The 25,836-nt window shown below is 34.2% G+C and overlaps 1 protein-coding gene across 6 annotated transcripts in view; it reads left to right on the top strand.

The window, feature by feature from the left end:
* Positions 1-25,836, top strand: part of PHF14 (PHD finger protein 14) — a 199,592-nt gene that overhangs the window by 137,353 nt on the left and 36,403 nt on the right. The window contains exon 19 of one of the 6 annotated variants that reach the window (XM_060020452.1): positions 15,212-15,633. The exons of the other annotated variants lie outside the window; for them this stretch is intronic. Coding sequence (XP_059876435.1) covers positions 15,212-15,397 — 186 coding nt within the window. The 3' untranslated portion in view covers positions 15,398-15,633. Of the gene's footprint in view, positions 1-15,211; positions 15,634-25,836 lie in introns of those variants that run through there. 6 annotated transcript variants of the gene reach the window in all.

The following is a 25,836-nucleotide window of genomic DNA, read 5'->3' as shown; positions in this document are numbered from 1 at the left end:
ACAGACATTGACAAATCCTTGCATCCCTGGGATAAATCCCACTTGATTATGGTGTATGATCCTTTTAATGTATTGTTGGATTTGGTTTGCTGGTATTTTGTTGAGGATTTTTGCATCTACGTTCATCAGTGATATTGGCCTGTAATTTTCTTTGTGTGTGTGTGTGGTATCTTTTTCTGGTTTTGGTATCACGGTGGTGGTGGCCTCATAGAATTAGTTTGGGAGTGTTCCTTCCTCTGAGACTTTTTGGTAGTTTGAGAAGCATAGGCATTAACTCTTCTCTAAATGTTTGATAGAATTTGCCTGTAAAGCCATCTGGTCCTGGACTTTTGTTTGTTGGGAGGTTTTAATCCCAGTTTCAATTTCAGTACTTGTGATTGGTCTGTTCATATTTTCTATTTCTTCCTGGTTCAGTCTTGGGAGATTGTACCTTTCTAAGAATTTGTCCATTTTATTAGCATATAGTTGCTTGTAGTAGTCTTTTGTGATCCTTTATCTTTCTCTGTTGTCCGTTGTAACTTCTTATTTCTAATTTTATTGATCTGAGCCCTCTCCCTCTTTTTCTGTATTAATATAGGGCACAGTTCACTATTCTCTTTTTTCTAGGGTATACTTGATATAGAGCTCAACACCTTCTGTGTACTGAAACACCCCAAATGAAGATAACTTCTTTTGGCGTGGTTAAATGAACAGGTATTACTATAAATATTTCTTTTAAAAGGACATCATCCAAGTGATATATATTCACAGGTGCCACTGAGAATTTAAATACACATCATATACTTTACAGTGACTGTGCCAGTTATGATTCTAGCTTTTCGTCCCTGTTCACGTTCTGTTTTGTGAAAAGCCAAAAGGTGTACATGACAGGTCATTGTCTGAATACTACAAGATGAGCTATCTTAGCTTGGAGACCTCCATTTGGTTCACTCTTATTTGATCTTTCTAGTATAGTACTCTTTTTGAGTGGTAATAAGTTGACTTCATATGCATGAAGATCTCATTTAAATTCTTATGGAAGATTTTCTGGCACTACAAATGTATGACATACCAGCTCAGGCAAGTGTGGTACTTTTTGGTAATCATTTGTATTAGAAATCCCTGAGTAGGGAAGTCTGATTTTTTAAAAATTTTTGTTCTATTTTTCCAATTTTTTTTGCATTGAGCAACTAGAATTCTGTAACTGAAATGCTTGTGTCCAATGACATATATAAATACTTACTATCAAGCAAAATAGTCATTGAGAATTTTGCCTCTTTAAAAACTGAACAGAACAATCTCTCCAAGGAGTATCTTGCCACAATATTAAACAAGCACATTTAATTGAACCTGGTGATACTGGAAATTAAATGTCTGAGTTTTATGTATTATGAAGATTTATAAAAAATATAAAATTAAAATGAATTATCCTTTAAAGTTCTTTTAAATTTGAATCATATAACTGACCCATAAAAAAGGACTTTTTAATACTTTATTCATTTGACCTCTGGGATTTTATCTGGCATTAGGTTAGATTTTAAGTTTCTAAATTTAGCATAGTTGACAGATAAGTCATTTCCAGGTGTAACTTATACCACTTAACTGTCTTAATTCAGTATTCTTCTAGGACTTGTGTGACATTAGAGGTTATAACAATATGTTTTATCAAGCTTTACTGAGTTTTTTGATTTGCCTTTTTACTGATACAGTTATGTAAAGTCTGGAGGAAAGTTGTTTACACAGTATCCTAAATTAGAATCCCATAGGAAAATCTTTGGTAGTTTGTAGACTTACGAAAAGTCTGAGAATTAAAACTATGGTGTGGTTGTCCTTGATGATGGCTATAGTTAAATATTTAAACTTTAGATTTCATCTTTGCTTTACACCACAGGTGTAAAGCCCAAACACTTCCAGGTGATCTTGTACCTTATCCTAGGCCAAGTCTGGCTGTTGCTGGTTACTCTAGCACTTTTCCTGGCAGGAAAAATTGTTTGTATAAATGTCTTTTAAGTCTTAATTTCTAATAGAGTGCTGTACTTTGAGACTAGTAACAGTGTTTTGTGAATTCAGTAAAAAGTAATAGCCATTAACAATTCTACTAACTGTAGATGCTACTGTGCTTTAAAAAAAAAAACAAAGTGTTATTTGTATAAATTGAATGTTTATGTACTGAACTGAACTTTTTATTTGTCATTATTGCCTGCTCAAAAAAGTTGTTTACTTGATTGTCCTAGACATGTTTCTGAACCCTGTCTCTAGGTAATATTTTCGCCAAGTCGCAATTTTCAACAAAACATTGTTTATGGTTATTCTTTATAACAGAATTGGAATCTACACTGATCTGTTAGTTCTTTAACCTAGGGTAATTTTCATGGGGACTGTGCAATACACATTAAGCACACTGGTATACTGCAATAAGTCATGGTCAGGTATTCCTTAAGAATCTTTTCAAAAACAGGATTTCTTTCCTCCAGATAAAATTTGTTAGTGTTTATGATGTCCATTTTTATATATCTCAGAATATTTATAGAGAAAGAAAATGATTAGAACCTCTAAAATTATACAGATGTTTTCTGTATTAATATTTTGAAAAAAATGGAAAGACTACATCATCTTTTAAGTTACACTTTCTACAAACTGGGAAAACCAAGCCATTTTCTAATTCGGATGGCATGTGGGCTTGATGTGTTTGCATAGCGTGCTGTAAACCATGCTGTGGAATACCATATGATGAGAAACTGAATCATAACTGAGATAAATAATCAAAGTACCGTAGGGTGCCATATATAGGACTACCTTTTAGAGCTCACTAACTTCATACTATCCTTTGGTTTAAAAAATTTATCTTTTTATTTTTATTTTGGAGAAAAAGTTACCTACTAAAAATCTGATGGCTAAGCTGAAGGATATTTCATTACAGCTTTTAAAAAGTTAATAAGAATATTTTTACCTTATTAACCCAACATTTGACATACTAATTTGGGGTTATATAATATACCAAGAAGGAATGTAGGATATATTATTTATGTAAACATATTATTTTTAGTATTCATATGTAATGTGAGTGTGAGAGACATTGTTCATTGCAGAGATGGTCTTAGTTGAATTAAGTGAGCCCATTCCCAGAGTTGTGAAAGTAACACCTGAATGATAGGAATGACTTAAATCCTAGCTTCAAAAAACAGAGTGAGAGTTCATGTATTCTAGATGTAGATACAGTTAGATAGTTACTTCTAATTTTAACATTTAGTTTTACTATTTCATCATTTTGTAGAATTACTTATCTCTTAAAAAATTGTCTTTCTGACCTATGTATTGTGGTTTAAGAAGTACCCTTTTGCTAAAACTTAGTCGTCTTTAAATCTAAGCTAAGAAAATTAGAAGTATGAACTCAGTTAATGAAATTGAGTTCGGAAATCAAATATATTTAAGCATTCTAGTCTTGATTTTCTGATAAAATCTTATCAAGGTTAATAAGAAACTACAGATTAGGAGTTAGTGTGTTATGCTATGTTACATTTTAAGACACTCATTTTTTGACATCTCTCAAATTAGGATGTGTATCTATAAGTGGTTTATTTCTTTGTGATAATATTTCTTTTTTCCATAAAAATTTGCCATTAAATTTATGGAGTTATAATCTGAGGCATTGTTGAGTAAGAATATTGAGTAATTTAAAATGCACAGAAAGTCAAAGTATGCAGTGTGATGCAGAGGAAAGAGCTTTATGAGCTTTGAAAAAGAAGCAAACTGAGTTCAGATATTAACCATTTACAATGTTTGTGACTTTCAGCAAGTTGCTTCACTTCAGTGAGTTTCAGGTTGCTCATTTGTGAAAGGTTTAATGGCAATATTTAGAATAATAGAGACACTCAGTAAATGACACATCTTCTTATTCTTAAAAATAAACAATCATTGGGCTTCCCTGGTGGCGCAGTGGTTAAGAATCTGCCTGCCAATGCAGGGGACATGGGTTCAAGCCCTGGCCTGGGAAGATCCCACGTGTGGCGGCAGAGCAACTAAGCCAGTGAGCCACAGCTACTGAAGCCTGCACGCCTAGAGCCCGTACTCTGCAACAAGAGTTGCCATGACAATGAGAAGCCCGCACAGTACAACAAAGAGTAGCCCCCATTCACCGCAACTAGAGAAAGCCCACGCGCAACAACGAAGACACAACACAGACAAAAAAAATTTAAAAATTAATAAATAAAGTAAAAAAATAAATAAGCAATAATTTTAGCCACAGAGAGGAGAGTTCAAAATCAGTGATAATGTTCTGATTTTTCAAATGTAAAAAATGTTTTTTAAAAGGAATCTGAAGAACAGTTTCCTGTGTTTTATTTTTTATCTTCACACATACCAAGTAAAAATCTTTCTTGTCTCTTTCAGAGTTTCACACCAAATAGAGTAAGGTCATGTCTAACTTTTTCATTCACGAAAAGGTCCATTTGTTTTAATTTCTTGCTAGAGCTTAAGAGGCATTGAAAGCTATTTTTATATTTAATCTATTTTTAAACTAAGGCACTTGTAGCTCTCCAAACTTTTTAAATTATATACTATTCTATAAGGTGTCTCTTCTAAATTTATTGTATAACATTAGCAAATAGTTGGTATTTTTTATATTGATGGCAATGACTGTTTCGCATTAAATATAGAATTATGGTGCTCTGTGAATCGCACTCATCATATACTAACGTGTTTATTTTGTAAGTAGAAGGAATGATATTTAGAAAGTAAAGGTTTACTATTATATTTAAACCACTGACTCTACCAAGTATTGACTAATAGGAAAAGACATAACTGATACAGGCAAAAGTTCCCTTGTAGGGAAGGAAACTTGTTTTTAACTGCAGACATTATTTTAATAGGTGAAGAAATATCAAAGAAATTTCCCATAGACAGGAGAGGTATTATTTCTGTGTCAAGGTCATGAAAGCTATAAACTTGAAACTGAAATGAAAATAAAAAGTTAATAAAATTTAAAAGTAGTGAACCACGAAAGACAGCTTTGAGATAACTTATGAATTCACTTTGTCAACGTGTATACAGTTTTTGATAACAGAAGATTCATCAAGCCTAACAAATAGCTTTTAGAGAATAGGCATATATATAAGCAACACATCCTTTTATTGTATAAATGTTTGAATACTTTTAAGGATGGAAATGTGGGAAGTTACGGGCTAGCACTTTTACATTCCTGTGGAATCTGGAAATTAAGGTAATTTGCTCTTAGGGCATACTGTGTAAATACATTTAGAATGCCATAAAGTGATTATGTGCCTTCAGTATGTCTTACAAGCATTTGTGCCAAGAGAAATCCTCATTCTTAAGTAAATAAGGAAATTTGTACTCATTCTCAGGTGCTACTAATGTCTTTCTTTTAAAAATGTAGAATCTCAATATGTGCTTTATATGTAAGAGTTAAAGGGCAGTGATTTATACATGTAAATTCTTTAGAACCCTATCTTTACACCCCATACCTCTCTCTCTCTGCCACCTGCTCCCTTGATTCCCAGTGGAAGAAACCATTAATAATGTACTTCCTTAATCATAGCATATATATTTCTCTATTTGTTTGTTACTTTAAAAGTGGAATATCCCTTTCTGGGAATATCAAATATGCTGTTCTTAACATATTTTCTGCTGGTAACATGCTAAGTAAGGCAGATTATAAGACTGTGGTTCACACTATCCTCCCACTGCCCCATAGCCCCATCTTAGTCCAGTCCTGTTCTATATTAGCTTCAGTTCTTATTTTGACAGGACCGTATGAACTACCTGTAACTAACTTTAATTAGTTAGGTTAGGTGAACACCACTTTATTTCTCCTTGTGCTTTATTTATCAAAAAATTTTTTTTGATCTTCTGATTTACATCATAGTTTGAGATTTTCATCACTTGTCAATCTACGTAGCCCAGATTTCTGTGATTTCTCCTCAAAGTATAGTCTACAAACCACCTGCACTAGGATCGTCCAGAGTAGTTCTGTTAAGTAGGCAGCTTGGACGGCCCATGAAGATCTGCTAAATCAGTATCTCTGGAATGGTACCCAGGAATCAGCATTATTATAAGCACCACAGGTGACAATTATGCTTATTAACATTAAAGAACCACTTCTGTGACCCTCATCTCTGTTAAATTCCTTACATATAGTTTTGTCTCTAACTGAAGTATTCACTTATTGTAACTACAGGATATCATTCACTCTCAGACTTTACTCTTCTCTAATAGAACTTTCTTTCAACCCCACAGGCAGGTTCAAGATAGGTTGATGACATCTGATTCAGGTTCAGTACCGTAGCATTTCTGGATTGCTGATATCCTATATTCCCTTTCTTCTTTCCAAGTTCTGGAATTGCCCAGCAACAGCTCAAGGATCTTCTCTGAGCTATAGATACAGTTTGTCCCCATCAATCTTCTTCAGTTACTCAGCTTCATCTTTTTTCTACTTCTGTGTGGCTGTTGATACTGTTGGTAACATCTTCCTTCTTATAAACTCCTTCCTTGCCTTCATTGAACCTGTTCTCTTCCTGGTTTTCTCCCTTCTTGGCACACCTTTTTTTTTTTTGGTCTTTTTGATAAGCTTCTTTGGCCTGTTTTCAGTCTCTTCTCACTCTGCAGGTGACAGCACCCGTACCTGCTCACTACCCTACCAGTTTTGCTACAGGAAAACCTGGGACTTAAGATTAAATGATCCATCTACTTTCTCTGAGTTCATGTTCATCAAGAGAGAGACTTTCTGCCTTTTAAAATATTATCCTTTAGTCTAATAATTAAGACATAATGTAGTGATAAATTTACTAATAAGTTTTAGTTGGCCATTTCCACTGTCTATTAGTCTCCTTTTATTATAAAGCTTAAAAAGTATTTGCTTAACTAGGAAAATACATTACAACATGATCTCCAAGGGAGATATTAGTGTGGAGATATGATTAAATTGATATAACTGAGGTGTCAGACTCTATTTGAGTTTTGTTTAAAGCTAGAGAGTAATAATTCAGAATAGCAAATTTTTAGTGTAATAAAACTAATATCCTTTATATAAAATATTGCTTTAAAAAATGCTTCTTACTCTTTTTTTCTCCTTTTTTCTTTCCTCTGACTCTACCTTTCTGGAGAAATTTGAAGTCAGAAAAAAATTACGTGTGTGTTTTTTAATTTCTTAGAAATGGAATACATGGTTATTGTAGAATATTTAGAAAATTTTAAAAAGATAAAAATATTTAAGGGCTTCCCTGGTGGTGCAGTGGTTGGGGGTCCGCCTGCCGATGCAGGGGACGCGGGTTCGTGCCCCGGTCTGGGAGGATCCCACATGCCGCGGAGCGGCTGGGCCCGTGAGCCATGGCCGCTGGGCCTGTGTGTCCGGAGCCTGTGCTCCGCGGCGGGAGAGGCTGCAGCAGTGAGAGGCCTGCGTACTGCAAAAACAAAAAAATTTAAAATTACCTGCAATTATAGCACCTAAATGTATTTGTATTTCTGCTCATATTTTAGTGGTATATTCTATCTCAACCTCCTCTCTAAAAATGGCAATTATATTATACATTCTGTTACATACTTTTTTTCATATAATTGCATTATATGACAGTTTTCTATAGTGTTAAATACTCTTTTCTAATGAGATTTTTTAAGTACTATACAATATTATTTTGCTCAGATATACTCTCAGTGTAATTTCTGGGTCAAAAAAATGAACATTTTAAAAATAAGAAAGTGCCCTACTGATCTCAGTTGGCCTTGGCGTGCAGCAGCGGCTTGAAGCAGGATTTTCGTTCCCAGACAGAGATTGAAGTCAAGCCACAGCAGTGAGAGCGCTGAATCCTAGCCACTAGACCAGTGGCCAGGGACCAGGCCCTGGCGCATCAGCTGTGTAGAAATGAATTTCCACATAGAGTTGGAAAGTAGTGAAGCAAGTAAAGTGTTTATTAGGAGGAAAAAGGGTACCTGTGGATAGACACATGGGTGGGCTCAGAGGGAGTGAGTTGCACCCTCATGGTAGTTTGAATCACTTTTATGGGGCATTTCTTCTGGGTTTCCTTTGGCCAGTCATCTTGATTTGCCTGGTTCTGAGTCCGTATTTGGTATATGTCAGGAACCTCCCATGTGTGCATGCGCATCTCTTAGCCAAGATGGATTCCAGTGAAGAGGTCTGTGGGTAACCTGACATCACTTACTATGAGGTGACTCCCCCTTTAGACCTTTGAGGAGCCTTTCTGTGCATGAATAGTTGGGAAGGTCTCCTTGACTTCAAGAATGAGGAATATGTGGTCTTTTATCTGTTATCTGGGCAGGGCTCAGCTCTTCTCTCGCTCCTGCTGTTTTGGAGTATCTGTCCACAGGGGAGAAACTCCAGCTGTTCAGACTGGGGCCCATCTGTCTCCTGCCTCACTACTAGTAATAATATTAGTAGTTAACATTTATTGAGTACCTCTATGTGCCTAGCATTATCTAAGCACTTAAAATGTATACTCATTTAATCCTCACCATAGTCTTTATGTTAGTTACTGTTTTTCATCTCTTCTCTGTGGATTAAAAAAAATGAGGTTCAAAGAAGTTCAACATTACACAGCTAGTAAGTGGTACAACAGTGATTCAAACCCATATCTGCCTGATTCAAGAGCCTGTATTTTAGAAACTTTTCATATATTGAAATAGGAATTCTCTATTCCTTGTTGCAAGAGCTTCTCAAATTAGATTTTGTCCTGAAGCCATTTTAGATTTTCATCATGTAGAAACTCAGATAATTTTTCTATTATAAATAAACACTACTAGTAATAGGAAAAAGAAAAATACTTTTATTGTTAAGTGCGATCTATTTTGGTCTTTTTAATGAATAGGAGACTAAATCCTGGAGGTAATTCTTAAATGAATCGATTAAGGATGGTACTACTGTAAGATATTAAAAGATAGACTATAACTCCTCAAGGCCCTTTCTTTATAAAATTCAGTGAAGTATGTGTCTTTGCTTAGGGAGCTGCTGCTTGACAACATAGATGATTTATGTGGACCCAGCAGAATCTAATCTGTTGCACTTGGAGGGAGGTGAGGGAAAGGGATCTAGAAGTGAATTTTTTTTTAAATTAGGTATTAAGCATTGTATTTTAGCTGAGTCAAATATTACCGTCTAATGTTTGTCATGAGTTGTGAACCTTTGAAAACCTGTACTGTAAAAAGAAACTAAAACCAACCATATTCAACCTCTTTGCAAAGATAGTTTAAGAATATTCTGATTTGTGCAGTGTTAGCCATTTTATGTATAAACGGGAAGATTTTGTATATTTTTTTTCAGTATTAGCATTATTTTGCAGTAAAAAATCCTCTTATTCAAAAATAATACCTTGTCTGTCAATGGATCAAATACTAATTATCATGCAGTTTTAGATTCATTTGGGTTAGTTCTTTTCATACCAAAGAGTATGAAATTATTTCCTCACCTATAAAAAAGTTAAAAAATGTTTCCCTCCTCCTTGACAGATAAAGATCCATATATGTAACTGTTTTTATTCCACCGTATTTCCACCTGTGACCTAGCTCAGCCATCTACGTTCTTTTGTGATTTCAGACTTCTACAAACTATTTTAGCTAGATTTAATATATTGTTCTCTTTTTTCCTCTGGACCATATCCATATGCTAAATTTAAACTCTGGTCACCTAAGATGCAATCTATTTTAATGTTTTCTCTGAAGGTTTCTTAAAGGTTTATGTTGTAGTGTTATATCGTCATTGAAGTTAAGTTGGTTTTTTGTTAAATGTACCTTCAGTAATGGCTACAAATGATTATCTGCTTCGCTGGTGTGAAAACTCTTTAAAGTATGCTTATAGAGGTTAAATTTTTTAAGAATCACTTTGAAAACTTCAAACTTCATCAAAGCATTTTATCAGTTCACTTTTGTGTTCCTGAGGGACTGGACTATTTTCTCAGCTTCTAAAGACAGATGGTATTCTGTAAATTCTGTTTCTAAAATCAGTTTTTTAAATGTAGATTAGCAGATATTTGTGAACCAGATCCAAAGTATAGATATATAGTCTAAAGCAAGTCATGAACATGGGATGTTTCAGCATTATTTTCTTATTTTAATGCAGTGGTTTCAACATACACACACCAACAAAAAATCATTAATAACTCAATTCAAACTTTATTCCAGCATCCAGTCATTAGTTTAGTTATCATTAATCAATTTTTCCCCACTTCATGTCATCTTAGGATTGTGAATGAAGTAAATATTTTTAGAAAACTTTCTTTTTTCCTTTAAAGAAAGCAAAGTGGTATATAATTTAGACATTTTCCTACCCTTTCCCTGTGACATTTAATGACAATGTGGAAGCTTTAACCTGTTTACAGCATAAATACTATATTAAGTACCATCTTATCCTCCATTTCTTTTTGAGTGCTTCTTTTTGAGTTCTACTGCTCATGAATCTAATTTTTTCTGTGAGGTAAACTTTCTTCATGATTTAGCTGTTCCCAAATCCCCAAATTTTCTCCTTTCCTACTCTTTCTCCCCTCCTCATTTTTCCCAGACTTAATGAAAACAGCATTTGGAAACATGACATTCTGTATATTTATCAAGTGTATTTGTGTTCCTTCATCAGTAAAAAGCTTCCCTAAGATAGGAACCTTCCTAATAGGGCCAAATACAATTAGTTGCCTTTTTTTAAAACTCACCATGGCAATTTGAGGGGAAAAAAAAATCCTGTAGTCTGAAACCTACACCTTTAAACAAAATTAATTTAAATAAAAGGAGACAATAGAAATGGTCTTATCTGTTCTCTATATTAAATGCTTTAAGGACTAACCAAATTACTGTTTTTTTAATAAGCTTTATTTATTTATTTATTTGACTGTGCCGGGTCTTAGTTGCACACGGACACAGATCCTTAGTTGTGGCACGCAAGATCCTTAGTCGCGGCACACGGGATCTTTTAGTTGTGGCATGCGGGCTCTTAATTGTGGAAGAGACCACATGCCAGATCTACTTCCCTGACCAGGGATCTAACCTGGGCCCCCTGCATTGGGAGCATGGAGTCTTAACCGCTGGACCACCAGGGAAGTCCCAGACTACTATTTTAAAAAGACTGATTTTCCTTTTTTATTCCGATCTAAGTAAATTTTTTTCCTGAATTCAAGACAAGATGCACATAGAAAGCAACTTAATTCTTTCATCCCTGTGCCTTTAAACAAGCTCTGATAGATTTTCTTTTTTCGAGTGACTCATGGGTTTTCCAGTCTTCTGAGGTATTAATAGTCTTCTTTTTCAATATCAAAAATCTAGTCCAATTTAATATCAAGGTTTCAGTCTCTCAACCAGTTTAAAGCTTCTCCTCTCACCACCTCAGATCTGCTTCAAACTGGGAAATCTATAGTTTGGAAGGGGCGCATGCTGGAGTTTGACTCTTGTGCCTGCTTCCTTCTGTGGGTTTTTAGTGATTTCTCATTGCTAGGGCTTTCCTACCTGCTGTTCCCTTGAAGTGAGAGATGTGTTCTATTGTGGGTTACCTGTAACTCATTTTCTGAACGTAAGTCCCTTTTGGCTCCTCTCTGATTGGCATCACCCCACTCCCACTAGGCTGTCCTCTTTGGCCCAGATCCCTTTCTAGACAATAGAGTCTTGCTCTCTTTCACGTGTCTTTCTCATTGGTCTTAAGGTAAGCACATGCAACCCCTTGCCCTGTAAGCTTAGAAGTGCAGTCATTCCCCCTGCATCTTTGCTGCTCAACTATATAGATGCATCACCAGCTCAACTCTATGTCCCTCAAAACTCCTAGAGGACAAGTTCTCTGAGTACTCTTCAGAAGCCTCTCCAACCAGTCTCAGTGTCCCTGAAACTTCTAGGGGACAAAAACTTTGAATACTTTTCAGAAAGACTCTCTTATATAGGGACTTCCTCTATAGTACCTCTGTTAAAGAAATCCTCTCCAATCTCACCTTTCCTCATTCTTCAGGCTTCTTTCTCCTTTGATGAATTACCAGACCAATCTTTGTGTGTGTGAGGCTTTGAAGAAAATATTTTCTGAAGTATTTTATCAGTGTATATCTTTTAAAAATGAAATTTTAGACTGTTTATGAGAGGTAAATGTCACCTACCCAATAGTCCTTTACTGTGAAAATGTCATATACCCAATCATCGTGACTCAGATCATCATCTTTTTTCTTAGTTCTTCCACTTTTTCAGATACTTTCCACTATTTCCTCAAGACGCCAGGACATCATCTTTCTGATTTTACCTCCCTCCCCCTTTTTAAGCTATTATTTGGCATTTTAATGGATACTTTTCAAAAACATTAGAGCCCTCTATTATAATTCCTCAACTTTCTCTGGATCCACTGTGTTGTTTCATCTCAATTTTTTTTTTCCTTCTGACTAGAAATAACTGGAGGAATTCATGGACTTAGGTTCACTACAAATTTTATGGCTCCTAAGTTAAACCAAGCCTCATTGCTGTCTTTTATGAGCTCTTGGATCAGATTTCTTAGAGCAGTTACTTCAGATTTTTGCCACATACCTCAAGTCTCAGTTGTATTTACAGCACCCTCGTTTTTTCTAGATGACTGTCTTCACTGAGAAAAAAGGGGCCATACCCTTATCTTATCTCCTCCCAACTTTAGAAATAGTCCTTGTTACTTTTCCTACTTCAACCTTTGTTACTTTCAAAATACCTCCATCTCGTTTCTTTTCTCAGAAGAAAAAAAAAATGTCACTTACTTTTGTTCTTTATCTCCAAAATCTTTCTCTTCAGAATCTAAGTTTCTATTCTCATTAAGCCCTCCTACAGAGTTTTCCAAATCAGCCTTTTTGCAAGGTCACTTTTTGCATGTCCTTCCAGGTTAGAAAACTCAAAGAAGGAGCTCTTCATTGTCCACTACTGTAAGACAGACATCACAGTTTTATCCCTGACTTTCAAGGCCATCTATAATCTGGACCCATGCTAATATTCCAGACAGGTCTTCCTCTGTCTCTCTCTCTCCCTGCCTCCCTCCTTCCTTTCCTCTCCCTTTTACAGATATCATCAGGGTGTCATGCTTGTTTGTTTGTTTAATTGAATGTTCAGCTTAAAACCTAGTTTTCCCAGCAATCCATAGGACTACACTAAAATTCTTTTGCATTTTGCTAGACTGTTCATTTGACATTTGGTAGATGTTTCTTTGTATTGTTATTCATCTTTTTATGTCTAGGCTCTTTTTACCAACTGCAAACTCTTATGGCAGAAGGATATTTTTCATAATTCCTTGAAGACAAGGAACCTGAATGTTGCACGTAATTTTTTTCCGAGATAGATTTAAAATTGCTCCTGGTAGTTCTTCACTGCTAGCCTGTTTCCTGTTTGTTGGGATTGAAATTATTTTTTAAACTTTCATTTCGCTGAATGGCAGTAGAAGTGGTACAGCTTCTAGTTTTTGCCTTAGATGCCCAAGGCTGTTTGGTGAACAACAGATGGATGTCTGAAACATAAATTTCTGCCAGCCATGACCCAAATATGCAGAAAAGACCTACAATAAGAGACATAAGAGAATATCTATTCAGCAAGTTTAAAATAATATCCTTTCTTAGAATTGTTTCTGTCTAGATCAGTCAGAATTTCTGACTGTACCTACCAAAACTACCTATTGATTATAGTAAATTTCCTTGGAATAGAGATATAGTTTTAAATTAAAAGGAAACTGTCTCCTCCAGAATGAAGAACACTGGGGTTGTCTAAGAGTTTAAAACTAATCTGAAAGAAAATGTCTATTTCATATTTTGTACACAACATTTGATAAGAAACATAATATTTGATAAGAAACAGTAACTTTTATTTATACAGATATTTTCTTTGTCTTGATGGACCTACCAATATAATCTGCAATAGGAACCTCATTTTACTGAAAGAAATCTGTGTAGTATTCAAAAGGTATGCCACATACTCTGCTAGGTGCTTGAGATGTACTAAAATAATTAGACATGAATCTGACCCTTAAAAAATTATGTTCTATAGGATAGATAAGGCATGTATGGATATAATTATAGGATTTAAAGTATTAATACAAGATTTAAAGTGTTAAATGCCATTAGAAGGTACAGATAAACTACTGGGAATTAGAAGGCTAGAAACATTGCTTTCAGATCCAAGAATCAAAAAGATTGTGGATAATGTGACATCTGAATGGAATTATGAAAATTAGGTTGGATTTGATAGGAATGTAAGTCAGGATAGGCTAGGTTAAGCAGCACACACAAAAAAATCCCAGATTTTCTGTGAACTAACACAAGTTGATTTCTCACACAAGTAACATGTCAATACAGGTTGACAGAGCAACTCTGTACATCATAGTCACTTGAGGACCAAAGCTGATGGCAGTTTTATTTCAACATCTGTGGTCCAAGGCACTGTAGCAGGAAATATGGCAAATTATATAATGGCTTCTAAAATCATATCTGGAAATTGACACATTTAACTCCATACAAATTATATAGTTATACCTAATGTTAAGAGGCCAGGAAAGTATAATGCTACCATGTGCTACCGTATTTCAAAGGCCTTTCCGGTGTTTGAAGCAGCATAGGGGGAATCCTTGGAGAGAAGGAGTGTGTGTACAATTTGTATTGGGGAAATGGCATAATAATTTGAAAAGCAGTAATTATACTAATAATAAATGCTAAGATGTTTAATTTTTTTCTTTCTGTTTTTTTTAATAGACTTTTTTGGAGCAGTTTTAGGTTTACAGAAAAATTGAGTGGAAAGTACAGAGTTCCCCATATGCCCCCTCATTCCTGAGCCCACCCCTGTAATGTATGAAGCTGTAGTAATAGTTTCCCCTGTTATTAACATCTTGCGTTAGTGTGGTACATTTGTTACAATTAATGAGACAATTAATACATTATTACTAACTAATGTCCACAGTTTACATTAGGATTCACTCTTCATGTTGTATATTCTGTGGGTTTTGAAAAATGTGTGACAGCATATATATACCATTACAGTATCATAGAGGATAGTTTCACTGCCTAAAAATCCCTCGTGTTCCACCTATTTGCCCCTCCTTCCCTCCCCCCTAAACTCCTGGCAGTCACAGATCTTTTTACTGTCTCCATACTTTTGCCTTTTCCAGAATGTCATATAGTTGGAATTACATAGTACATAGACTTTTCACATTGGCTTCTTTTACTTAGTAATACACATTTTTCTCCATGTTTTTTCATGGTTTGATAGCTCATTTCTTTCTTTCTTTCATTTTTTTTTTTCCTTTACGTTTTAGGTTCACAGCAAAATTGAGTGGACCATACAGAGAGTTTCCATGTATCACCTGTTCCCACAGATGCACAGCCAACCTCCCCCACTTGTGACATCCCGCACCTCAGTGTTACATTTGTTACCATTGAGGAACCTCCACTATATATGTGCCACATCTTCTTTATCCCTTCATCCATTGATAGACATTTAGGTTGCTTTTGTTTCAGAAGTTTTTAATTTTAATGAAGTTCAACTTAATTTTTTTTCTCTCATGGGTGGTTCTTTTGTTGTATCTAAAAAGTCATGGTCAAATCCATGGTCAGCTAGATCTTCTCTTGTTTCTTCTAGGAACTTTATATAGTTTTGCATTTTACATTTAGGTTTCTGAACCATTTTGAGTTAATTTTTGTGAAAAGTATAAGATCAGTATGTAGACTCTTTTTTTTTTTTCTTTTTTTCACATGGATGTCCAAGTGTACTAATGCCAATTTTTCTTTTTTTTCCTTAACATCTTTATTGGAGTATAATTGCTTTACAGTGGTGTGTTAGTTTCTGCTGTATAACAAAGTGAATCAGCTATACATATACATACCATCTTTAATATTCAAAAGTCAATTACTTTTTTATATCCAGCAATGAACAATTGGAATTTGAAATTAAAAACACAATACCAATTTCCTTAGCACCAAAAAAAAAATCATATACTTATATATGTCTAACAAAATATGTACAAGATCCATATGAGGAAAACTACAAAGAAATAAATCAATATCAAATGGGGAAAGAAATCAAAATCAAATGGAGAAATATTCCATGTACATAGATAGAAAGACTTTACTTGATACTCTCAAGATGACAGTTCTTCCCAACTTCAACGATAGATTCAGTGCAAACCCAGTCAGATTCCTAGCAAGTTATTTTGTTGATATTGACAAACAGATCTAAAGTTTATATAGAAAGATGTAAGTCCTTGAATAGCTAAGACAGTATTGAAGGAGAAGAACAAAGTTGGAGGACTGAAACTATCTGATTTCAAGACTTACTATAAAGCTACAGTAACCAAGGCAGTGTGGTATAGGCAAAAGAACAGACATAGATCAGTGGAACAGAATAGACAGCCCAGAAACAGACCCATGTATATGTAATAACCCAATCTTTGGCAAAGGAGTAAAGGCAATTCAATGGAGAAAATGTAGTCTTTTCAGCTAATATGTTTTTAATGCAAAGCAAGTGGTTGGGAGGGTAGATGGAGACCATATCATAAAGGGTTACAAATATTATACCATGAATTTGTAACCACCGAAGTTCTGTTTGCCCTTTAGAGGATGTTAGGGGTCAGGAGAGGAGACATTATTTAGACCAGTGATTCACAAGCTTTTTCAGTCACAGATTTATTTTATATAGTTTGCTACATATAACCTAAAGATTTTACAGAATAAAAAGCATGCTGATAATTTTTGTTCTTTTCTTTTTACATTAAAAAATGCTGATCAGTCTCCACTAAATTGATTTTACTACCACTTGTAGCATTAAATAATTTGAAAAATATCTGGTCAAAGTGCTTTATTTTATAGTTAAGAGAAGTAAGACTCACAGAAGTAACCTCTTGTTAATCTCAGGTTTACACAGCTAGTTAATGGCAGAGCAATGACTAGGTTAGTGTCAGTTAGTGCTCTTTTTACAGTCATTTATTAATCTATCACTGAGCACTTCAGAAATTATTTTATATTGTCACTAAATCTGTTCAGTAATTAAAAACAAGTTCAGTGCTAAAATATAGATGTCTAAAATCATTTTGCAAATCATGAGTAAACTCAAACTATGGAAGGGTACACAGTGATTGATTAGGTAGAGCAACACATAGTCCTCTGATTAAACTTTGTCAAAGACTGAACGCATTCTTGTGTTATATGAGTACTTGCACATAAACGTGCTGGTTTGTCTGTTGTCACTGGAATCCACCTCTGTCTTCACCTGACATACTCTTCTAAGTCTCTGAACTTGATTTTATTCCTTCCCTCATCAGTGTCCTTCATTAGTACTTCTGGTACAGTTTCCTGAAAAATTTGTTTCTTAGATGTACTTGGTGTCCCTGTACTCTTAGTCACATAGTCTGCTTTAAGAATAGACTTGGAATCAAATTGTCTAGGTAACTGTGTAAATTTGGGCAAGTGACTTAATGTCTCTGTACCTCATTTGCTCACTTTAAAATGGAGACAGCAATAAATAATACCTACTCGTTAGGGCTTTTTTTTTTTTTTTTTTGGCTCTTTTATCAGTGGTTTAGAGTCTAGTAACAATGACAATGAACCTAACTAATACCTAATTCAGTTTTGTATTTAGTTGCACAGGAAAAAGAAATGAAATAGTTTTCACTAAGATAAAGATGAAATATACATTTATGTCTAGTATTTCTGAAACACTGAGAATAGCACATCCATTGTGTTTTTTTTTTCTTTATCTGAGGACCATTTAAAATTATTTTAATAGAATGTTGGCTTTAACTATATTTCTTCAGTATTCTATAAAATTTAATTTTAATCAAGTATTAATTTTTTGTACATTTTTCACAGTATAGAAACATCTTTTTTTCCTTTGAAACTCCAACTTTGTTAAGGAGCAACAATTTCCTGCATTGGTAATGTTAAGTGTAACTTTAGCTTTCAATTCATTGCTGCAGTTACGTTTCCAGAGCCTGCTGTAAGAGATAAACCCATTGCAAATGAAGACAGTATTCATTTCCTTCCACCTCAGGCCACACTGAATTGATTGAGGTAATAAAATGACAGCACCTTGTAATATACTGAAGGCTCTTTAATTCAAAAACCAGTTCTAGCCTGATTCAGAGCTTGTTTAAAGCTAATTTATAGCTTGCATAATTTTCAGCAGGCCAAGGTAAAGGATGATATATGAAAACTGATAAAGAATTAACTTATGACACATTCAGACCTGTCTTGTTAAAGTCAACGGGTATTAAAAAAACAGAGGTGGGGGGATGGTGGAAAAAATAATTGGTAATCTTTTGCTTCACATAAGTAACATTGTTGACAACAGTTTAAATTGCCCACCGTCTTATTTCAAACCTAGCTTCTTGTCCTTTCTTTGTAAAATCAGTTCTATTTGCATTTCTTATATTGTAAAGTCCTTCATTTTTCATGACATATTAAGGCCAGTGTGAGGCTGAGTACAGTTAGCAGCTGTTGTGACTTCCATAGCGTCAAATATATTGTATGCCGCATTGGCAATGCTGCTGCTAAATAGTTCTCTGTCGGTATTTTAATTACAAATAATCTTTTTCAAGGTGCAAGCTGGAAGGAGTGAGGGCTCTTCATTTTTATTTGGGCTGAAAATTCAGGATTAGTCCTTTTGCCTTTGTGGGCTGTTTTTGCTCTCTTTATTCCAGCATATTTCTTCACTTTTGACCCACAAATAATACAACTACGATAGTAAAGTATTCTGTACTATGTATGAAGCCAGATTCTCAGAAATTTCATGTCAGCATTCACAAGTGAAACACGGATTACATTTTCCTTTTTAATGTTTAAATCTTTTGCATAGTTATTTTTTCCTTAAAGAACAAGACAACAGTGGAGGATGGGCATAGCTTTTGCCATATTCCATTATTATAGGATCCTAGAAAGTGTTGAAAACTTTCAGAAATGCGTTTACCACTAGTAACCATGTGAATCACACTGTATATTGGAAATATTTTATATATCAAAGCTAAAAAAGTCAATGAATAGATATATAAATGTAAGGTTAGATATATGAGACTGAGAAATTTTTTGTTTCTTCAGTGTAACTTGTCTATTTAGGTATTAAGATGAAAAGATTTTGTTTAGTCTAATTATGTCTATGGTAAGTGGTCATAATTTTAATTACTTTTTTGAAAGTTATAAGCATACGTGCTTATTATAGAATAATATATAAAGATGAAAATAAAAATCACTCAGGGAATAACCACTACTAATATTTTGTTATTTTTACAACTTGAAGATTTCTATATTTTAGATACAAGCTCCATTTTCATTTGGTTCACTGTCACTAAAACGTTAACTCCTTGACTTGAGCCATAAAATATAAAAACTTTCTTTTCAAAAAGTGCACTCCTTTTTAAGTGAATTTGGAGCCCATGTGTAACAAGTGATTTCGGAGCCCTAGTAATCCAAACAGAAAAATACGGTTGTAGTATTTTTCCTGCTTTTATAGCTTGGGGAGAATGTTGTTTTTAGAACAAATATTTTATTTTTCCCACATATGAGTTTGAAAAATCTAATGAAGCCAAAGGCTTGAAGATATTACAAAAAATTCAGGGAGCAGGAATATCTGTGAGAAAGTATTATTGTTGCTTTTATATTCAAAATATTTATATATAAGAAAAATTTTTACAGCAGAAATTTTTTTTAGATAGGTTCTTTTAGCCTCACTGGAATTAACAATAGAAAGCCATTAGTTTTGAGTTAATTTAAAGCAAATTTTGTCCCTGGCAAAGAATTGATTTATTTCATTTTTTTTTATACATCTTTATTGGAGTATAATTGCTTCATAATGCTGTGTTAGTTTCTGTTGTACAACAAACTGAATCAGCCATATGCATACATATATCCCCATATCCCCTACCTCTTGAGCCTCCCTCCCACCCTCCCTATCCCACCCCTCTAGGTCATTGCAAAGCACCAAGCTGATCTCACTGTGCTATGTGTCTGCTTCCCACTAGCTATCTATTTTACATTTCGTAGTGTGTATCTATCGATGCTACTCTCACTTTGCCCCAGCTTCCCCTTCCCCATACCCCTGTGTCCTCAACTCCTTTCTCTATGTCTATGTCTTTATTCCTGCCCTGCCACTGCGTTCATCAGTACCATATATTTTAGATTCCATATGTATCCTTTAGCATATGATATTTGTTTTTCTCTTTCTGACTTACTATACTCTGTATGACAGACTCTAGGTCCATCAACCTCACTACAAATAATTCAATTTTATATTTTTATGGCTGAGTAATATTCCATTGTATATATGTGCCACATTTCTTAATCCATTCATCTTTTGATGCACAATTAGGTTGCTTCCCCGTCCTGGCTATTGTACATAGTGCTGCAGTGAATATTGTGGTACATGTCTCTTTTTGAATTATGGTTTTCTCAGGGTATATGCCCAGTAGTGGGATTACTGGGTCATATGGTAGTTCTATTTTTAGTTTTTTAAGGAATCTCCATACTGTTTTCCATAGTGGCTGTATCAATTTACATTCCCACCAACAGTGCAGGAGGATTGCCTTTTCACCACACCCTTTCCAGCATTTATTGTTTCTAGATTTTTTGATAATGGACATTCTGACTGCTCTGAAGTGATACCTCATTGTACTTGATTTGCATTTCTCTGATAATTAAAATGATGTTGAGCATCTTTTCATGTGCCTCTTGGCCATCTGTGTGTCTTCCTTGGTGAAATGTCTGTTTAGGTCTTCCACCCATTTTTTAATTAGGTTGTTTGTTTTTTGATATTAAGCTCCATGAGCTGTTTGCATATTTTGGAGATTAATCCTTTGTCAGTTGTTTCATTTGCAAATATTTACTCCCATTCTGAGGGTTATCTTTTTGTCTTGTTTATGGTTTCCTTTGCTGTGCAAAAGATTTTAAGTTTCATTAGGTCCCATTTGTTTATTTTGGTTTTTATTTTCGTTACTCTAGGAGGTGGATCAAAAAAGATCTTGCTGTGGTTTATGTCAAAGAGTGTTTTTCCTATGTTTTCCTCTAAAAGTTTTATAGTGTCTGGTCTTACATTTAGGTCTTTAATCCATTTGGAGTTTATTTTTGCGTATGGTATCAGGTAGTGTTCTAATTTCATTCTTTACATGTAACTGTCTAGCTTCCCAGCACCACTTATTGAAGAGGCTGTCTTTTCCATTGTATGTTCTTGCCTCCTTTGTCATAAATTATGTGACCATATGTGCATGGATTTATCTATGGGCTTTCTATCCTGTTCCATTGATCTATATTTCTGTTTTTGTGCCAGGGCCATACTGTCTGGATTACTGTAGCTTTGTAGTATAGTTTGAAGTCAGGGAGCCTGATTCCTCTAGCTCCATTTTTCTTTCTCAAGATTGCTTTGGGTATTCGGGGTCTTTTGTGTTTCCATACAAATTGTAAACTTTTTTCTAATTCTGTGAAGAATGCCATTGGTAATTTGATAGGGATTGCATGGAATCTGTAGATTGCTTTGGGTAGTATAGTCATTTTCACAATATTGATTCTTCCAATCCAAGAACATGGTATACTCTCCATCTTTTTATGTCATCTTTGATTTCCTTTATCAGTGTTTTATAGTTTTCTGGGTACAGGTCTTTCACCTCCTTAGTTAGGTTTATTCCTAGGTATTTCATTCTTTTTGTTGCAGTGGTAAATGGGATTGTTTAATTTCTCTTTCTGATTTTTCGTTGTTAGTATATAGGAATGCCAGAGATTTCTGTGCATTAATTTTGTATCCTGCAACCTTACCAAATTCATTCATTAGTTCTAGTAGTTTTCTGGTGGCATCTTTAGGATTTTCTATGTATAGTATTATGTCATCTTCAGACAGTCACAGTTTTACTTCTTTTCCAAATTGTATTCCTTTTATTTCTTTTTTTTCTCTGTTTGCCATGGCTAGGACTTCCAAAACTATGTTGGATAAGAGTGGCAAGAGTGGACATCCTTGTCTTGTTCCTGATCTTAGTGGAAATGTTTTTTACCATTGAGTGTGATGTTTGCTGCAGGTTTGTCATATATGGCCTTTATTATGTTGAGGTAGGTTCCCTCTGTGCCCATTTTCTGGAGAGTTTTTATCATAAATGGGTGTTGAATTTTGTCTAAAACTTTTTCTGCATCTATTGAGATGATTATATGGTTTTTATTCTGTAATTTGTTAATATGGTGTATCACATTGATTGATTTGCATATATTGAAGAATCCTTGCATTCCTGGGATAAATCTCACTTGATCATGGTGTGTGATCCTTTTAATATGTTGTTGGATTTTGTTAGCTAGTATTTTATTCAGGAATTTTGCATCTATGTTCAGCAGTGATATTGGTCTATAATTTTCTTTTTTTGTGATATATTTTTCTGGTTTTGGCATCAGGGTGATGGTGGCTTCATAGAACAAATTTGGAGTGTTCATCCCTCTGCAATTTTTGGAAGAGTTTGAGAAGGATCAGTGTTATCTTTTCTCTAAATGTTTGATAGAATTCACCTGTGAAGCCATCTGGTCCTGGACTTTTGTTTGTTGGAAGATTTTTAATTACAGTTTCAATTTTGTTACTTGTGATAGGTCTGTTTATATTTTCTAATTCTCCCTGGTTCAGTCTTGGAAAATTGTACCTTTCCAAGAATTTGTCCATTTCTTCGTGCTTGTCCATTTTATTGGCATATAGTTGTTTGTAGTCGTCTCTTATAATCCTTTGTATTTCTGTGGTGTCAGTTGTGATTTCTACTTTTTCATTTCTAATTTTATTGATTTGCGTCCTCTCCCTTTTATTCTTGATGAGACTGGCTAAAGGTTTATCAATTTTGTTTATCTTCTCAAAGAACCAACTTTTAGTTTTATTGATCTTTGCTATTGTTTTCTTCATTTCTGTTTCATTTATTTCTGCCCTGATATTTATGATTTCTTTCCTTGTACTGACTTCGGGTTTTCTTTGTTCTTCTTTCTCTAGTTACTTTAGGTGTAAGGTTAGATTGTTTATTTGATATTTTTCTTGTTTCTTGGGGTGAGTTTGAATTGCTATAAACTTCCCTCTTTGAATTGCTTTTGCTCTGTCCCATAGGTTTTGAGTCATCATATTTTCGTTGTCATTCATTTCTAAGTATTTTCTAGTTTTGAGTAATTTAAAGCAAAATTTGTCCCTAGCAAAGAATTCATTTGTTTTAAATTAACAGATTTATTAATGAGTCATACTAAAAGAAAATGTTTAAGTAATTTGTGTTGTTACTGTTATTAAAAATTGAGTATTTACCCATATTTAACCTTTTAGTCACTGTATTTATTTCAATGTATACTCACTTATTTCTTCTGATATTGAGGTATTTAATAATGATTTAGTATTATTTTCATTGTATAGGAAGATTAATTTTTTAAGCTCTGCTCTCTATTTGAGTAACTTTACATATTGATCTGGGGAGAACATGATCAAGTTAGCCTAATGAAGTTAACTAATTGTCACCCTCTTATGAACTCCATATTGAGAGGAAATTAAAGACAGAGAGAAATCATCAGGCTTTGGTTTGAAATCAAATTTAAAGTATTTTACAAAGTTGTAGTAAATTTAAATGAAGAATGTATCTATTTTAAACTAACCCTAAATGTAGGTAATTTAAAATGTTAAAACTCAAATGTCTGGAGCATGCCAGGCATTTAGCTTTGTTTCCAAAAGAAATGAAAAATAAATTACAAAAAATGAAATATATGACAAGTAATTTTTTGAACCTTTTAAGGTACAAAAAGTATAGTAAATCAAAACAGAATTGATGAGAGTTGAGTAATATTTTCCATAGGATATGACTTAATGTACTATTCCTAATAATGTACTAATGCATCATTGTCATCATCAAGTCCACACATTGACTTCTAGATTCCTGTCTTTGTGTGGGGATAACCTGGCTTATGAGGACCCTACACACATTCATATACATGATTATACACATACATCAACCTTCTCATACCCCTGTACACACCTCCACATACATTCCTACAGATGTTCCTATGTACAGCTCTACACATAGCCCTTCACACACCCGCTACTCTTTACAAGACTCTATCATGCACACACCCTGTACATATATGTACACACTCTACACTAAAACAAAACTTACTTTGTTATCCTTACTAGGTGTGATGTACCTGATTTTATTCTTTTTAATTAAATTTCACTTTTAAAACAACTCACTAAACTCACTAGACCCACATTTCATCTAGACTAGAGCTGTTACAGTAGATCCTGACATATACAGGCCTATATTTTTGCTAGGTGTCTATGTATATGAATACAGATAGAGAAGAAAATACAATCTAGGAGGAAGTAATATTTTGCTTACATTCTTAATTTTGTGTAGATATTTTTGAAGCTTTTATGTTGTGATCTTTCATTGTTCAGCAAGGATGAGCTATAGATTTGTAAATTTCCTTTTTTTTTTTTTTTTTTTTTTTTACCATGCAGTGGACAAACTACAAGAATATTCTACGTAGAAGTATTTAAAGAAACTAAGAGTTCAAGCAAAGAGGTTTAAATTATACGATTTGAAAGCAGTTCATATAATAGGATTGATATTTGTACTTTATGATAAAATGAAAGGCTTTGTGCTGGTAAAGTGGCAGTACACTGCAGATTTTGGCATTATCTGAAATTTTTCCCAAGTACTTACTGACACTGAGAAATGTTCAATTCCTGGGAAACATCTCTTGTATACAGTCAGTCTTCTCATATAAATGTCAAGAAGCCAATATTGTTTTATGTTTATTATCTGTGAGTTAAACCTCTTTTTTTATATGTCAGTTTTTATAAAATTGAACTTAAGTAAAACTTGCCTGTGGAACATCAGGTTTATAATCAGATAGACCTGGATTTGAATATCTGCTCCTCCACTTAGTAGCTTTGCCACTCTGGGGCAAATTCCTTAAGGCTTCTGAGTTTGTATTTCCTCATCAGTAAAGTAAAGGTAATATTGTGTAGGCAAGTTCTGAACATCAGAGAATAGCATATGTAGAATGCCTAGCATAATTGCTGGCCCATTAAATTATCTATAAATTGTAACACATACCATTGTGATTATTATTATTATAATTATTACTATCGTTATTAACCCTGTGTTATTTTTATCCAGATTTGTGAGCAAAACCAAACTATTTTGTTGCATGTGTGTTTGATTTTTCATAACCCAAAGGATAAGAGATGCCTAAGAACTTAGAGAAGCTCTTTATGTAACAGTTGTCAAGATTGAGAAAAATAGGATCATGTATAAATTTGATTATAGACTTATAACCTATGGTTTCTAGATTAATATGGAATCATATATGGAAATAGTACTATTTCATGGTTTTTTCAACAGGATTATGTGAATACTTATTTTCTAGTATCTCAATTTTTAACTCAGGCTCTTACTGTTGAATTTCATATGATATTAAATTATTGCTAATAAAAGATGTCAGTAGATACTGCAGATGTGCTCAGGCTTACCTAAAAAAGTAATGTCTGCCTTAAAAATTCAGTTTGTTAGAATTATAAAGCATTTACCCAGGGAGAGACTTGGTGCCCCAAGGTTATTTGAGGAAAATACGAGTTTCACCTTGAGTCTTATTCATAATGGTTTACTTCTCATTCATTTAAAATAGTGGAATCTTAGAGTTTAAATCTAGAAGTGACTTTATAAAGTTACAGCTCAACTGGTCAAATTCCCTTAGACCTTTTTTCCCTCAAGGTTATCACTAGTTAAGAAATCTAGACAGATTTTAGGAAGATGGCTCAAGAGTAAGACGTGGAGATCACCTTCCTCCCCACAGATACATCAGAAATACATCTACACGTGGAACAACTCCTATAGAACACCTACTGAACGCTGGCAGAAGACCCCAGACCTCCCAAAAGGCAAGAAACTCCCCCACGTACCTGGGTAGG

Source organism: Delphinus delphis, chromosome 9 (genome assembly GCF_949987515.2).
Source record: "Delphinus delphis chromosome 9, mDelDel1.2, whole genome shotgun sequence".
Lineage (NCBI taxonomy): Eukaryota > Metazoa > Chordata > Mammalia > Artiodactyla > Delphinidae > Delphinus > Delphinus delphis.
Note: the sequence above shows the minus strand (reverse complement) of the source record. Positions and strands in the feature narration are given on the sequence as shown.